General features: G+C 36.7%; 2 protein-coding genes across 2 annotated transcripts in view; both read left to right on the top strand.

Moving 5' to 3' along the window:
* Positions 1-15,619, top strand: part of FANCB (FA complementation group B) — a 77,305-nt gene that overhangs the window by 22,234 nt on the left and 39,452 nt on the right. The window contains 3 exon segments of the mRNA XM_063660415.1: positions 1,850-2,280; positions 2,396-2,633; positions 3,156-3,477. Coding sequence (XP_063516485.1) covers positions 1,850-2,280; positions 2,396-2,633; positions 3,156-3,477 — 991 coding nt within the window.
* LOC129024808 (nucleophosmin-like) lies at positions 3,386-13,261 on the top strand. The gene is made up of 2 exons (XM_054472026.2): positions 3,386-3,477; positions 11,809-13,261. The coding sequence occupies exon 2, from the start codon at positions 11,825-11,827 to the stop codon at positions 12,671-12,673; it is 849 nt and encodes a 282-aa protein (XP_054328001.1). The 5' UTR covers positions 3,386-3,477; positions 11,809-11,824; the 3' UTR covers positions 12,674-13,261.

Raw genomic sequence — 15,619 nt, 5'->3', positions numbered from 1 at the left:
AGAAGCCAGGCAGTTTGCCCTGTGAAGTTCTGTAGACTGGATTTTGCTGATTACTTCCTGTAATATTGCTTAACATGTTTCTCTGTCTCCTGTATTTCCTCTAAATTGATGGTTAGATCTAGAGACTGGGTCAGAATAATGCCTGAATTTTTGTTAACAGAATACTTAATAGTATTGCTTTTTTCCATTGGGAGGTATGTAAAGTGTGATCAATCAGTTTCATTTTGTGATATTAGCAGCTATTGATGCTCATTGCTTAGTTCCATTGTTTCATTAGATTTTACAACATGGTGGTATTCTAATTCTATTACTGCTTCTTTATTTATTAGCTGGAATACTTCTGTAAAGAGAAACCTCTTCTCATCAATTATTTAGTTAGACCCTCAAGTATAGTTTGTGATTTAGAAATCAGAATTTGAGTGCAAGAGGTGCTTATTTATCCTCAGTGGGTTGTTGTGTCTGGGCCTTTTTAGTAAGCAGAGGTAGGAAATATGTGTTTTGTTAGTTTGGTCTGTTGTGGTTTTGGTTTATTTAGAGATAAAATATACTGTAAGTCCATGCTGATACTTCCAATTCAGATTAAGGACTTGAGGTTTTTACTTATCACCATGATGTAAAAACTTCAAGGTTTTTACTTATCATCATGATGTATCTTCTTCTTTCTGTATCTTCTTTCTCCCCTGTTGATAATCCCAATTCTCTGTTGCACCTACTACATAATTACTCTACAGTATATATGTAGTGTTCATAAAACAGCATTCCCAACAAAACAATAGTTCAATTAGTGCAAATTAAGATTTTTGAGTTCTTTTTAAATCTTTAGTGTAACTCATTAGACATATGGTCAAATTCCTGTATTAAAGGAATTTTCAGTACTAAATTTCTACATTAAAGTTCTTTCTTTGGTCATGTCACCATTCTTACCTGTTTTACTTGATAAACTTTGACAATGCTAGAATGTACTACAATAAGCCTGTATATATTTGTAAATTATTATAAATGTAGATATGGAAATTTTTGGGGGGTAATTATAAAAGTTCTTATTTTTTAGATACATACACTGGAATAGTTACAGATGAAATAATATAATGCCTTTGAGTGCTTCAAAATAATCTGGGGGATGGGGGTGAGGAGTGCATGGAGGTATAGATGAAACAAGATTAGCAATGAGTTGATAATTACTGGAGCAGAGTGATGGGCAGAAAGGTTCACCACACTATTCTCCTTGTATGTTTCAAATGTTCTATATATAAAAACATTTTTAAGTAATTCTATTTAGCATATGAAAAAAAAGACAAGACAGAAAATTGCCGAGGGATGAACAATATTCTGACTGAAAAAGCAGATTTTATTCAAGTCATTTAGAGGAACAAAAAATACAATTTTTAGTCTAGAGCTGTTTGCATTCTAACGTATTACCAAAATAAACTCTTAAAAAATAATGAGTAGGTTTTTTCTTGTTTAAAAAGAGGAGAAAAAAAAGACCAACCTAAGAGATAAAATCCAGGCATTATTTTGCCATTCCTTTATCTTAAAAAAATTTTTGTCTTACTTTAATTTCTCTTACTATCATTCCTAATACCATTCCTCTATCTTAAAAATTTTACTTTCCTAAAACCTAGCATAGTTACAGTGTTTTTGCTTGCCTTTTTAGAAGTGCTATCACAGGACCTTTAAAAATGTGTTTGGGTTTTACTCTTAACTTTTTGATATATTTTACATTTGAAATGATGTTTTCTAGGAAAGGAAAGAATAAACATTTTTTACTGTTGTTTGTATGACATTTAATCATCAATTTGATTTTAAAGAATGAGCTTTTAGATTAAACCAAAGTCTGGGTTTTTTACAGGTCCCTGAATGATGTGACTTTATCATTGTTAATGGATCAAGCCCATGACTCCAGATTTCGGCTTCTTAAGTGTCAAAATAGAGTGATTAAGTTGAGTACAAATCCTTTCCCAGCACCATACTTGATGCCATGTGAAATAGGATTGGAAGCAAAAAGGGTCAAGTTGACCCCTGATAGCAAGAAAGAGGAAAGCTTTGTTTGTGAACACCCATCTAAGAAAGAGTGTGTACAGATAATTACTGCTGTAACATCTCTTTCACCACTTTTAGCATTCAGTAAATTTTGTTGCACTGTACTGCTACAAATTATGGAGAGAGAAAGTGGTAACTGTCCTAAAGATCGTTATGTTGTGTGTGGCAGAGTTTTTTTAAGTCTAGAAGATCTTTCCACTGGGAAGTACCTACTGACATTTCCAAGGAAGAAACCTATAGGTAATTTTGTTGGCACTTTTAGATTATATATTTAATTGAATTAGAAAATTTTAAGAATTCTGTTTATCTGATAATGGGCAGAGTTTAATGATAGAGCTTGTGACTTTTTTTGTAGAGCACATGGAAGATCTTTTTGCACTTCTTGCAGCATTCCACAAATCTTGTTTTCAAATCACATCACCCGGCTATGCCCTGAATTCAATGAAGGTGTGGCTCTTAGAACATATGAAATGTGAAATAATCAAAGAATTTCCAGAAGTGTACTTTTGTGAAAGGCCGGGAAGTTTCTATGGGACACTCTTCACTTGGAAACAGAGAACACCATTTGAAGGGATTTTAATAATCTATTCCAGGTAATGCATATTAAATTGTAATCAGTCCAGAGAAGTTAGTGTGTATGAGTGTGATCAATGTGTGGTTCAACAGCAATCCGCATGGGTTTTGTATTATTGCCATGGCAATAATACAGAGCCATGGCCTAGTATGAATGGACGCATTGGCTTCATTTATAAACTGAAGATCTCTGTTTTAATTTTGTATTTGTTTTTGGCTTTTTTTAGTGCCTAGTAATTATTTTGAGATTTCCCGTTACTTCTCCTCCACAGTAAAATTTTAAAAGATATTATATTGACCTTATTACTCAGCAAAAAAAATTTTAATTGGAAACAATCTGATTAATATTAACTGACTCGATATGGGATTATGTATATTTGATTGCTATAGTCTGAATTTTATCAATGCTTATGTACATAATTGGTTCTGTTTATCATTATGGTGTTTATAAATGAATATTAATTGATTACTGCAGTATGTTGTACATGACTGCTTTGTGCTGTCCTAATTTTTGTAATATTTTGTTTGTTTTTTTATTTTAGGAATCAAACAGTTATGTTCCAGTGCCTTCATAATCTCATCAGAATTCTCCCTATAAACTGTTTCCTCAAAAATCTAAAATCAGGAAGTGAGAATTTCCTAATTGATAATGTGGCATTTACTTTGGAGAAGGAACTAGTCACCCTTAGTTCTCTTTCTTCTGCCATAGCTAAACATGAAAGCAATTTTATGCTGAGGTGTGAAGTGAGCAAAGGAAAGAGTAGTGTCGTCGCGGCTGCTTTATCAGACAGAAGGGAAAATATCCATCCTTACAGAAAAGAACTTCAGAGAGAAAAGAAGAAAATGTTGCAAACGAACCTAAAAGTGAGTGGTGCCCTTTACAGAGAAATAACTTTGAAAGTAGCTGAGGTTCAGTTGAAATCAGACTTTGCTGCACAGAAACTGAGTAATTTATAATTATAATTTCAATTTGATCATATTTTGAAATATGTTTTCACCACCATAAAAGATTTTGGTTCTAGTTGCTATATGCCTCCTTTGTAAAAATAAACACCGAGGCTTACTGTAGTAGAAACTTTAGTTTTGATGATGCACAAAATAAACAGCAGTGGTTCTCAACTAGGGCCATTTTATCTCCCTCTCCTCTACCCCTAAGGGGCATTTGGCTATGTCTGGAGATATTTTTTTTGGTTGTCAGAAGTTGTGGGGTCAGGAAGGGGTGAGGCAGGGGTTCTATGGGCATCTACTGGATAGAGGAGACCAGAGATGCTGCTAAACGTCCTATTATGCACAAGACAGCCCCCTACAACAAAGAATTATCCAGCCCAAAATGTCAGTAATGCAGAAGTTGAGAAATCCTGTCTTAGAGTTACTTAAGTGAAGACCGAAATGGCATAATAGTATTTTGGTCTAAATCTTTTAAAAACTTCATTTTTTTCTTGCTTTCTGCTTAGTAAAACCTAGCATGTAAAAATCAACTTCAAATAGATAAATTAAGCAAGGTTGTCGGGATCCACAAGTTTCTGTAAATATCAGTATTTCTCCTACAGAAATTTAAATGGCAGATTGTCTGGGCGAGACCATTAAAATGAAAGTTTTTGAAACCCTTGTCAATTTGAATGTTGTTACAAAGCTGCCCTGAAATTATGTAAGTCTATAACAATGTGAAAATTGTAAGGCATTTTTCAGAAAAGCATCTCTCTTTCAAAAGGCTAAATATACCTTACAGGCCACTGTTTAAAAAAAAAAAAAATGAAAACGCTTTTAAGCTATCTGAAATTCCAACTCTAGGCAAAATTAAAATATAAAATTCTAACTAAAGTAACATAAAGAATATGGCACTCCCTAGGGACTGAGAAATTTAAAAATAAATGAAAGTTCACTTCAGTTAAGAAGTGATTTATAAGGGGTCCAGTGAGATACATTTCAAAGGGATAAAAATTCAAGCTAGTCTTTTCTTTGAAAAATAAGAATGCTGGATTAACAAGAGAACGTCAGGAGAAAGAAAAAGACGCAAAAGGATATGGGCCAAAATAAATGTTCCTGATCCTTTTTGCTCTAAAATCCTTAAGTGAGATGCAAGTTTCCATCTCAGTTGAAAGAAATAAAGATGATTATAGAATGTGGCATCTCCTGCTTGTGGCTGTGAAGTGCTAATTCTCTCATGCCTTAGAAATGCTTATACCTAATGATCTTGTGATGCACATGGTTTTAGAGAATATAGGTTATTAGTTTCTTGTCTTGGTTTTTATGACGGTCCATATAATAAGGGACCTCCTTTCCTAGTAATCCATTGCAAATTGAGGTAGAACTCTACAGCTCTATCCCTGTGAAATGTCAATGGAAAATATTTCAGACTTTCTGCAAATGGAAATGGAATAAATTCAGGATTAATTGTAGAAATCTGGAAAGAATATGTGTCATGTGCTGTCTGTTGAAACTGCCCATGACATGTTCTGAAAGAACAACCAAATATAAAATATAGGAAGTAAATTGTAAAGTAGAGATGGCGAAAAAACTAAACAGTCATCTTAGTAGAGTTGCTTAGGAAAAAAAAAAAAAACTAAACAGGATTTAATTGTAATAGTTTATGTGTAGGGAAGTTAAGATACTAAAAATAGCATATTGCTTATTTTTAAATTATCAATGCAACCAAAAGATACAGATATGCCAAATAACTTAAAAGTGAATTTTGTACTCCAGTATTTTTTTTAAACTTACTACAAACTAGAAAAGCCAAAGTTGAAGAAATGACACTCTTGCCACTTTCATGATTCAGTTGTGTCTTTGCATCTACAAGCATATGTTATTGACCACTGCCCTGGTCACAACTCTGAGACTCCCCTCAAAAACACAGTCCTCCCAAATCCACTCTGCCAAATTGAAAATGAATTTTGTTTTGGAATGTAGCTAAGGAGATGCATGAAAACACCTTGATCCTGTACTCTTGTTGCAAATTATTTCAAAATCTGTAGACCCTTCAAGAATTCTAATAGTACACAAGTGACTCTCTTATTGTCCTCAGAGCATCTCTTTATACCATGTAGAATTGACTACTCAATTGTTTCTAGTGTTAGAAAGGAAAAGGTGTTATTAACATACATCTCTACCTGCTCTCACCAGTAGAAACAAAAACTTCAACTCTCTTGGCTAGAAAGCTGTGTAAAACTTTGCTTTCTTTTTCCTTTCTTTCTTTTTCCTTTTTGCCTAAAACTTGGACAATATCAGAAATTGAGAGGATTCCATTTTCTTCCTTGTCTTCTAAATTACAAAGATGTTACTTTCCATTCTAAGAATTTGAGAGTGAAAGATCTTTCATGTGTAACCCATCTGAAGAATTTTAGGCTTCTGCTAAAGACAGTGTGGTGCAATGGAAAGAATGCTGATACATAAACACTATTCTTAATTCTTCAAGGGTTTGTTGTTTTCCATTTTTGGACTTTCTATATTGGTTACTTGCATTGCTTTACTGCCTCAACAAGATAGCCCTGTCCTGTAAGATCCTACTATGATGAATATCCTTGCAATGCTAATGGTCTGGTCACTTTCTAGGGCCTTATTTCAATGATCCTGCCTTGCCTTTTTATTCAGTAGGGTGTCATACTATTCAGGTCCTGAACTTTAGTAAGGGCAGTAAATCAGACACCTACTATGCTTTGACTATTCAGATTTTTTGCTTTGCTACACCTGTGAGCAACTATGCTGGACAACAGTACCTGTGTGCATAACTCTGGCTCATAATGGCCCTAGGTTCAGCTAGAAAGTTTTTTTAGCATCCTTAACTTTAATTATTCATTTCCCCACAGCAGCAGCCACTTACCACTAAATGTACAAGCAGTGCTATGGTCAGTAAAGCATGCTATTAGTAATCGGTCAAAATATTTAACACTAGATAGCAGGTCAGTCAGGAGTGAGAGAGAAGTGCAGTCTATTGATTACCTTTTCCACATCTATTTCACTCTTTTTTTCTTACTGAAACTCTCGTTTTGTTCAGGGAACTTCCTTTCCCATAGTTCGTGTGATTGGGGAGGTGAATCTCATCCCTGGTTCCAGAGGTTAGTCCTGACTAATCTAAGCCAGTTAGTGCAAGACATTTCCCTGGCAGCTGTTATTGGTCTGGGGTGGACACAAGACCTAAATTGGGTCTAATCAGACTGAGGGGAAGGGCTTGGTTCTTTGGTGAGGAAAAGAATATGTCAGGCTGGAAGTAGGTGGCCCTTATTTAAAAAGTTGTTACCTTATAATCACAAGGCAATCAAGCCTTAGAATAAAATTGACACAGTAGAATGCAAATTTTTTTATTGTTGTACCTCAGAATCAAATCTAAATCTCACCCTTTTCCTGGACTGCCAATTACTAAAAAAAAAATTCCTTGGCTGGGAGCAGTGGCTTACGCCTGTAATCCCAGCACTTTGGGGGAGGCCGAGGTGGGCAGATCTCCTGAGGTCAGGAGTTCGAGACCAGCCTGGCCAACATGGTGAAACCTTGTCTGTACTAAAAATTAAAAATTAGCCAGGTGTGGTGGCACATGCCTGTAGTCCCAGCTACTTGGGAGGCTAAGGCAGGAGAATCGCTTGAACCCTGGAGGCGGCAGTTGCAGTGAGCCGAGATCGCGCCACTGCACTGCACTCCAGCCTGGGCGACAGAGTGAGACTCTATCTCAAAAAAAAAAAAAAAAAAAAAAATTCCCTTGTAACAGAACTCAAGGTTTCCATTGCTTGTAGTTAAAATTGTTTCTAACTGTTAAAAATGGGAAAAAGAATGCCAGAGAATAAAGCAAGGGGAATCCCAGGATAGAAACAGTTTATTACAAAACAGGATGCTTTTACCTTTAAAAGAGTAGTAAAGAACCATCCACTCACCACCCCCATATGCCCCTTTTATTTCTGGGCAGTGGCTTGCTTTTTTTCCTTTTTGAGTTTATAATTCAATTTATTATACACTTGATAGTAGTATATACCTGAAAATAGATGCTTTAATTATTTTTTGTATCTTATTTTCTTTATTCCTTAGCTTCTCTCTGGTATTACATGAGGCCAGTTGATTTATTATGCCTTCCTCATTGGGTAGAGGGATATGTCAGATTATTTAACTTGTTTCTCAGTATTTCATATTTTAGAATATAAAATTAAAATTTAAGGGCCATATCTGTCTAGTGTGTTTCTTAGATATCTGAATTCAGACTTTCAGTTCTCATTTCTTTCTTTCTTTCCGTTTTTGTTGTTGTTATTGTTTTTGTTTTTGAGACAGGGTCTTACTCTGTCGCCCAGGCTAGAGTGCAGTGGCGTGATCTCAGCTCACTGCAGCCTCTGCTTTCTGGGTTCAAGTGATTCTCCTGCCTTAGCTTCCCAAGTAGCTGGGACTACAGGTGCATGTCACCATGGCCGCCTAAGTTTTGTATTTTTAGTAGAGATGGGATTTCACCATGTTGGCCAGGCTCATCTTGAACTCCTGACCTCAGGTGATCTGCCCTCCTCGACCTCCTCCCAAAGTGCCGGGATTACAGGCATGAGCCACTGTGCCCAGCCTCAGTTCTCATTTCTCCTGACAGCCATTCTCATATTCTCAGCTGTATCCTCTCCAGTAGGAAGAGAAGGAAATCTTTATCAATTTGTATTGTTCTAGGACTCTTTCTGCTAGAAACAACTGATTTAATGTCATGGGACTGTTTAGGAAATACAATAGTATTGCTATATAAAAAGAGATGCACATTATTATTAATTAGAGCTTATAACCTTTTCAATGATAACATATGTACTAAAACATGAGTGGTTGCCTTTTAGTATATACTAGGAATCAAAAGACAACCTTTCTAACTTCATTCTAACCTCATTAAAAAACAAGGTGATGATAATTTTCATAGGTTTTTTTGTGAGCCTGATGAGATGTTTTAAGATTTAGAATAACTGAGTAATTTGGTTATGTCAAGTACAATAATCAAATCATCTTACAAATTATCCCAATAGGAAATCAATATGCTTTAATACTTGAAAGATTCTGGTAAAAGTAGTAAAAACATTGGGGGTGTGATGGGGGTCGGGGGTGATGGTGGTGGTAGAATCTGAAGGAGACCAGGACCAAATGTGTTCTTAATAGTCTGCAAAATCTTAAGAAAAACTCAGCATGCAGCGCATGCGTTATGCCCAGGAATGGTGGGTAGGGCTTGGTGTGCAGGCTAGTCAGGTGTTTCCTGAAGCCAGTGCCAGCCGGAAGGGGAATTAGCCAGTAAATATAAATAGTAGGAAAAAGAATTATCCACAAGATTTAGGAAAAGTGTTAAAGAAAATTATAGCCCACACTTGCATACCAATTTTCTATGGCATGGTGGATAATATCAATAGTGAATATTTATTGATTATTGTGTGCCAGACGCTGATCTGAATGTGTAGCCCATGTGATCCTTACAACCCTATAAAACTGTGCTTCCCAGGATAGTAGCTATGAGTCATATAGGACTATTTATGTTTAAATCAATTAAAATAGAATAAGGTTATACATTTAGTTCCTTAGTTGATCCTAGTCACATTTAAGCTGTTCGGTAGTCACATAAGGCTAGTGGCCACCATTTGATCACTGCAGAGAACATTTCCAAAATCACAGAAAGTTATATTAGGCAATGATGTTATAAGATGTATACTATTAACTAACTCTGTTTATCGATAAAGAAACTGAGACAGGTTAAATAATATATCCAAAGTCACATAGCTGGTAAGGAACAGAGCCAGGATTCTAATCATCCAGTCCAGCTACAGAACCTTTGCTCTTTCACCACTATGCTATTCTGTGTATAAAGTCAGTTTGTAATAAAACACTATAATGTCTTGACAGTTTTATATTACCAAAATGCATTTATTGTTGAAAAGGGAAAGTTGCACGTAATACACAATTCTATAAAAGTATAAATCTGTTAATGTAATTGAATTGTCAGGGAGAATGTGGGCCACATCATCCTAAATCCTGTAATGAGCAAGTTATTAGAGTTGGTTGATGGCCCCAGCTGAGTTTTATCTCTTGACTACTTCCCTCCAATTATGTCTAAATACCTGTGTGTCTGTTCCCTATTTCCTCTCAGTTGTCTTTGTTAGAACCACCAGTCTCCAGAATTATTGCATTACCATTGCTGGTTCATGTTTTGGGGACTTTTAAAATGAAAGTGTCAGTTCTCTAAATAGCCCTTTATGTAGTTTCTCTTTGAGGCATGTCTAGGCCCTGAGAATCTCTGAAGTGTTTGTCAGTGGCTGGTGATAACTGCGGTTGAGGGCTTGGGATTCCAGGGAAAGGTGCAAGGTGTCTAGCCAGGAAAACTTACATCTTTATTCTCTATGAGTACTACAGCACTTGAGAAGAAAAGGAGGTAGAATTCTGTTTTCTATTTGTACCCTTTGCCTGATCTAATCATTCCAAATGATATGCCTATAGAAAACATTTCATCTCTTGCAAATTATCAATAGTGTACAAAGTAGAAGGGAATATAGAGATCTTTTATTCAATCATGTGTCTATAGAGGTTGCATTGAACACATTCTCATGCACATCTAGGTGCCAGATAAATTTAGGACTCTTCTTTGTTTTCAGAAAGCTTGCTCTTAATGGAAGAGACAGTGGCAGAGAGTTGTAGGTGACATTGAGGTAATTAATACAAAGTTTTACTGAAGTTCCATGGGAACACCCTTATAGGGCACTATACCCAGTAGGGATACCCTCTGAGAGCAGGAGTTCTTAATTTTGGATAAGAGGACTCTTTGGGGTTCTGACAAAAGCTAAGGATTTCATGTTGGGGGCGGTTGTAAGATTAAAGTTGTATTTTAATATAATGGTGTTTTACCTCATCATTCAGAGAGAATCTCAGAGAAAAATGTCTACACAAAGAAAAAAGTTCAAACCAAAGCACTTTGAATAGCAAAAAGGGGTCTAAAATATTTAAATCATGATTTTGAAGTATTTCTTGGTTGAAAAATTGGTTTATTTTATTGGGGAACCATAAAATAATTATATTTAAAGCTTTTTAGAAATAAGATTTATTGTAAAAATTTAAATAACATATGCATGTACATTAAAGCAAATAACTTTTGAAAATTGATTACCTCAATTATTTTGCCTATTTATTTGTTGTAGTTGAAAAAACATTACATTTATCATCCTAACAATTTTTAAGCATACAGTTCAATAGTGTTAAACATATTCATGTTGTTGTAAAGCAGATCTCTAGAACTTTTTCATCTTGCAAAACTGAAACTCTATACCCATTGAGCATTAATTTCCTCTCTCTCTTCCACCAGCTCTTGGCAACCACTTTCTACTTTCTATGATTTTGACTACTTTAGATACTTGATGTGAGTGGAATCATAGAGTATTTATATTTTTGTACATGGCTTATTTTACTTAGCATAATGTCCTTGAGGTTCATTCGTGTCATAGCTTGTGACACTATTTCCTTCTGTTTAAAGCTGCATAGTATTCCATTGTATACATATATCACATTTTGTTTATCTGTCCATCTGTTAGACATCTAGATTGCTTCCACTTCTTCGCTGTTGTGAATAATACTGCAATAAACGTGGGTGTGCAAATAATTCTTTGAGATCCTATTTTCAGTTCTTTTGGATATATTCACAGAAGTGAGATTGCTAGATCATATGGTAATTTTATTTTCAATTTTTTGAGAAACCTCTGTACTATTTTTAATAATAACCACACTATTTTACATTCCCACCAACAGTGTACAAGGATTCCAATTTCTCTGCATCCTTCCTAACACTTGTTATTTTCTGTTCTTTTGATAGTGGCCATCCTAATGGGTGTGAGGTAATGAATTGTTTTGCCTTTGAGAGACCCTGGGCAGTCTTTTGAGTTTCCAGTTCAGTCACTTTTTTTGCTCTACATCAGTGGTTCTCAAAGTGTGGTCCTGGAGGAACAGCATCAGTAACCTCTGAGAATTTATTAGAAATGCTAATTCTTGGGCCCTACCTGAGACCTGCTAAATCAGAAATTGAGAGTTGTGCATGGTAATCTGTATCTTAACAAGCCCTCTAGGTTATTCTGATACACACTCAAGTTTGAGAACTGCTGCTCTACACTAATAATTCTCAGCCACAGTTGTATATAAGAATCACCCGCCCAGGTGTGATTCTGTCCTGCGCGGCTGTTCTCTTGAGCTGGGGTCGTTTATCTCTGTCCACCTTCTCTCCCACCTAAGTGCATGTAGCCACCTGATGGAAGATTCGATGGGCATGGACATGAGCCCCCTGAGGCCCCAGAACTATCTTTTCGGTTGTGAACTAAAGGCCAATAAAGATGATCACTTTAAGGTGGATAATGATGAAAATGAGCACCAGTTATCTTTAAGAACGGTCAGTTTAGGGACTGGTGCAAAGGATGAATTGCACATTGTTGAAGAAGAGGCAATGAATTACAAAGGCAGTCCAATTAAAGTAACACTGGCAACTTTGAAAATGTCTGTACAGCCAAAGCTTTCCCTTGGGGGCTTTGAAATAACACCACCAGCGCTCTTATGGTTGAAGTGTGGTTCAGGGCCGGTGCATATTAGTGGACAGCACTTAGTAGCTGTGGAGGAAGATGCAGAGTCAGAAGATGAAGAGGAGGAGGATGTGAAACTCTTAAGTATATCTGGAAAGCAGTTGGTCCCTGGAAGTGGTAGCAAGTTTCCACAGAAAAAAGTAAAACTTGCTGCTGATGAAGATGATGATGATGATGATTTTGTTGATGAGGAAACTGAAGAAAAAGCACCAGTGAAGAAATCTATACAAGATACTACAGCCAAAAATGCACAGAAGTCAAATCAGAATGGAAAAGACTCAAAACCATCATCAACACCAAGATCAAAAGGACAAGAATCCTCCAAAAAACAGGAAAAAACTCCTAAAACACCAAAGGGACCTAGTTCTGTAGAAGACGTTAAAGCAAAAATGCAAGCAAGCATAGAAAAAGGTGGTTCTCTTCCCAAAGTGGAAGCCAAGTTCATCAGTTATGTGAAGAATTGCTTCTGGGTGACTGACCAGGAGGCTATTCAAGATCTCTGGCAGTGGAGGAAGTCTCTTTAAGAAAATAGTTTAAACAATTTATTAAAAATTTTCCATCTTATTTCATTTCCATAACAGTTGATATCTGGCTGTCCTTTTTATAATGCAGAGTGAGAACTTTCTCTTCCGTGTTTGATAAATGTTGTCCAGGTTCCATTGCCAAGAATGTGTTGTCCAACATGTCTGTTTAGTTTTTAAAGATGGAACTCCACCCTTTGCTTGGTTTTAAGTATGTATGGAATGTTATGATATGACATAGTAGTAGCGGTGGTCAGACATGGAAATGGTGGGGAGACAGAAATATACATGTGAAATAAAACTCAGTATTTTAATAAAGAAAAAAAAAAGAATCACCCAAGGCCTTCTTAAAATGTTTTTCTGATCTTAAGCCCCACCTCAAAGAAAGATTTTGATCCATATGGTTTAGGGGGGTTTTGCCTTGAGCCTTGGCATCAGTTTAAAAGCTCCCCAGGTGATTTTTTTGTTGTTGTTTTTGTTTTTGTTTGAGACAGGGTCTCACTCTGTTTCCCAGGCTGGAGTGCACTGGCACAATCTCGGCTCACTGCAGCCTCTACCTCCCAGGCACAAGTGATCCTCCCACCTCAGCACCCCCGAGTAGCTGGAACCACAGGTGCGCACCACCACACCCAGCTAATTTTTGTGTGTACGTATATAAATAGTGGTTTTTATTTTTATTTTTTTTAAGAGACGGGATTTCACCATGCTGCCCAGGCTGGTCTGGAACTCCTAGGCTCAAGCGACGTGCCCACTTTGGCCTTCCAAAGTTTGGGACTTTAGCCGAGATTGCAGGTGTGAACCACCACGCCCAGCCTCCCCAGGTGATTCTAATATACAGCCAGGGTTAAGAGCCACTGCTGTACAATCAGCTTGACCATTTCAGGGCACAGGGCTTCACAGATTTTTCATTTTTGGTAGCATCATTGTCTTAACAATGTAATATGCTAGTGCGTCTCAAACTTTAACATGCATACTATCACCTGGAGATCTTGTTGAACTCTACTTTGTGATTCAGTAAGTCTAGAGTGGGGCCTGAGACTGCATTTCTAACAAGCTCACAGTCGATGCAGATTCTGCTGGTTCATGGGCCACACTTTGAGACTCAAGGTAATAAGTAACCCTCATCAAAGTCAGGGCTTTTGTTTTGGGGAAAATTCAAGTATTCAAATAGAGCTTTGTTGTCATTCCAAAAAGTCCTCACCATCCAATGTGTTCTTTCAATGGATAAATACAAGGTAATCCGTCTTTGCTGGTGTTGTGCTTTCATTGATAGAAATTTTGTACAAAAGTATTTCCCTGCATTATCTGTGTTCCAGCATCTTTGGTGATGAAAGGAAAATGAAAAGATACATGAACTTAATCTTTTTCTTTTTTTTACATTTTACCATTTAGGTTATTGTTCATGTCTTATGTAAATAATCTTTGTGGAAGGAAGGATATGTTTTCTTTAATTCCTAAATGAGAAATTACTCTGAATGCAGAAGCAATGGGAAGATGATGATTGTACAATGCCTAATATCCTTTATTCATTAAGACTTACACTAAAAGAAAACCCAACTCAAAACAAATTTACACATGAAAGACATATAATGGTTGTTGTAACCAGTGGAAAGCATTCAAGCTTGAGTCAGTTTGATTCAGCAGCTTAGCAGGATATTAAGGAGATTGTCAGCTTCCTCCTAAAGTTGGCCCCCCACATGTTATGGAAGGGCTGAAACACTTCCAGGATACACATCTGCACACCACTCCATCCAGAAGAGAGCTTTATGGAAGAGTGAGGAACCTTCTTTTCCAAAGGAAAATCTTCCCTCATGTCTTACTGCCCCACGTTCATTCACACATTCAATCCTGAATTAATATCTGTGGCCAGTTGAATACCCTGTATTAATTGGCTTAGGCTTGAAGATAGAGAGGGAGACTTCACATTTTACTGTTTGCTACTACTACAGTTTTTTGTGTAGGCATTTATTTATGGGTTGAATTATGTCCCCCCAAAAAGATATGCTGAGGTTCTAACTCCTGGTACTTAAGAATGTGGCCTTGTTTAGAAATAGGGTTGTTGCAGATGTGGTTGAGATGAGGTCATACTGGAGGAGGGTGGGCTGCATTCCAGTGACTCACGGTGTCCTTTTAAGAAGATGGCCATGTTAATACAGAGACACAGGGAAAATGCTCATGACAAGGCAGGGACTGGAGTTATGTAGCTGCAAGCCAAATATTTCTTGCAAATCTCCAGAAGGTAGGAAGAGGTAAGAAAGGTTTCAGAGGGAGCCTGGCTCTGCCAACACCTTGATTTCAGACTTTTAGCCTCCAGAACTGAGGAACAATAAATTTCTGTTGTTTTAAGCCACCCAGTTTTTGGTATTTGATTACAGTAGCCCTAGAAAACTAGTACAACATTCGTTACTTGTAGAAATTAGAAAATCAAGGGTATGTTGGAAGAAGGAGGGTAGGTCATTCTAAAGGCAACAAAAAAATGAAACACCATCATGTTTCCAGGGGACTATAAACATGATTGTTAGTGGTCAGTCGGTTCTCCTAAATATCTTTTATTTTTTTTTGAGTTTTCCTCATCTTCATTGCTACTCCCTATTTCATGCTACCATTATTTCTAACCTGTACTGTTTCAGCAGCTTCCCAACTTGTCTCCTTGTTTTTACTCTTGCTTCCTTCCAGTCTTGTTCTACAGACTGCAGCCACAGTTGTCTTGTCAAAGTACAAGTCTGATCATCCACCGCTGAAAAACTATTCATCATCTTTCCACTGTTTCAATGTTCATTCAATGACTTCCTATTACTTTTAGAATGAAGATCAAATTCCCTATGTGGCAAGCAAGGTATGGTGTCATCTAACCTACCTCATGAGTCTAGCTAAGATTCTGTTCCCCATCTCTGTGGGCTGTAGTCTCTGACATCCTTTCAGTTCAAGCACCAGCAATTTGCCTCCTAC

This window comes from Pongo pygmaeus, chromosome X, assembly GCF_028885625.2.
Source record: "Pongo pygmaeus isolate AG05252 chromosome X, NHGRI_mPonPyg2-v2.0_pri, whole genome shotgun sequence".
NCBI classification, from domain to species: domain Eukaryota; kingdom Metazoa; phylum Chordata; class Mammalia; order Primates; family Hominidae; genus Pongo; species Pongo pygmaeus.
Note: the sequence above shows the minus strand (reverse complement) of the source record. Positions and strands in the feature narration are given on the sequence as shown.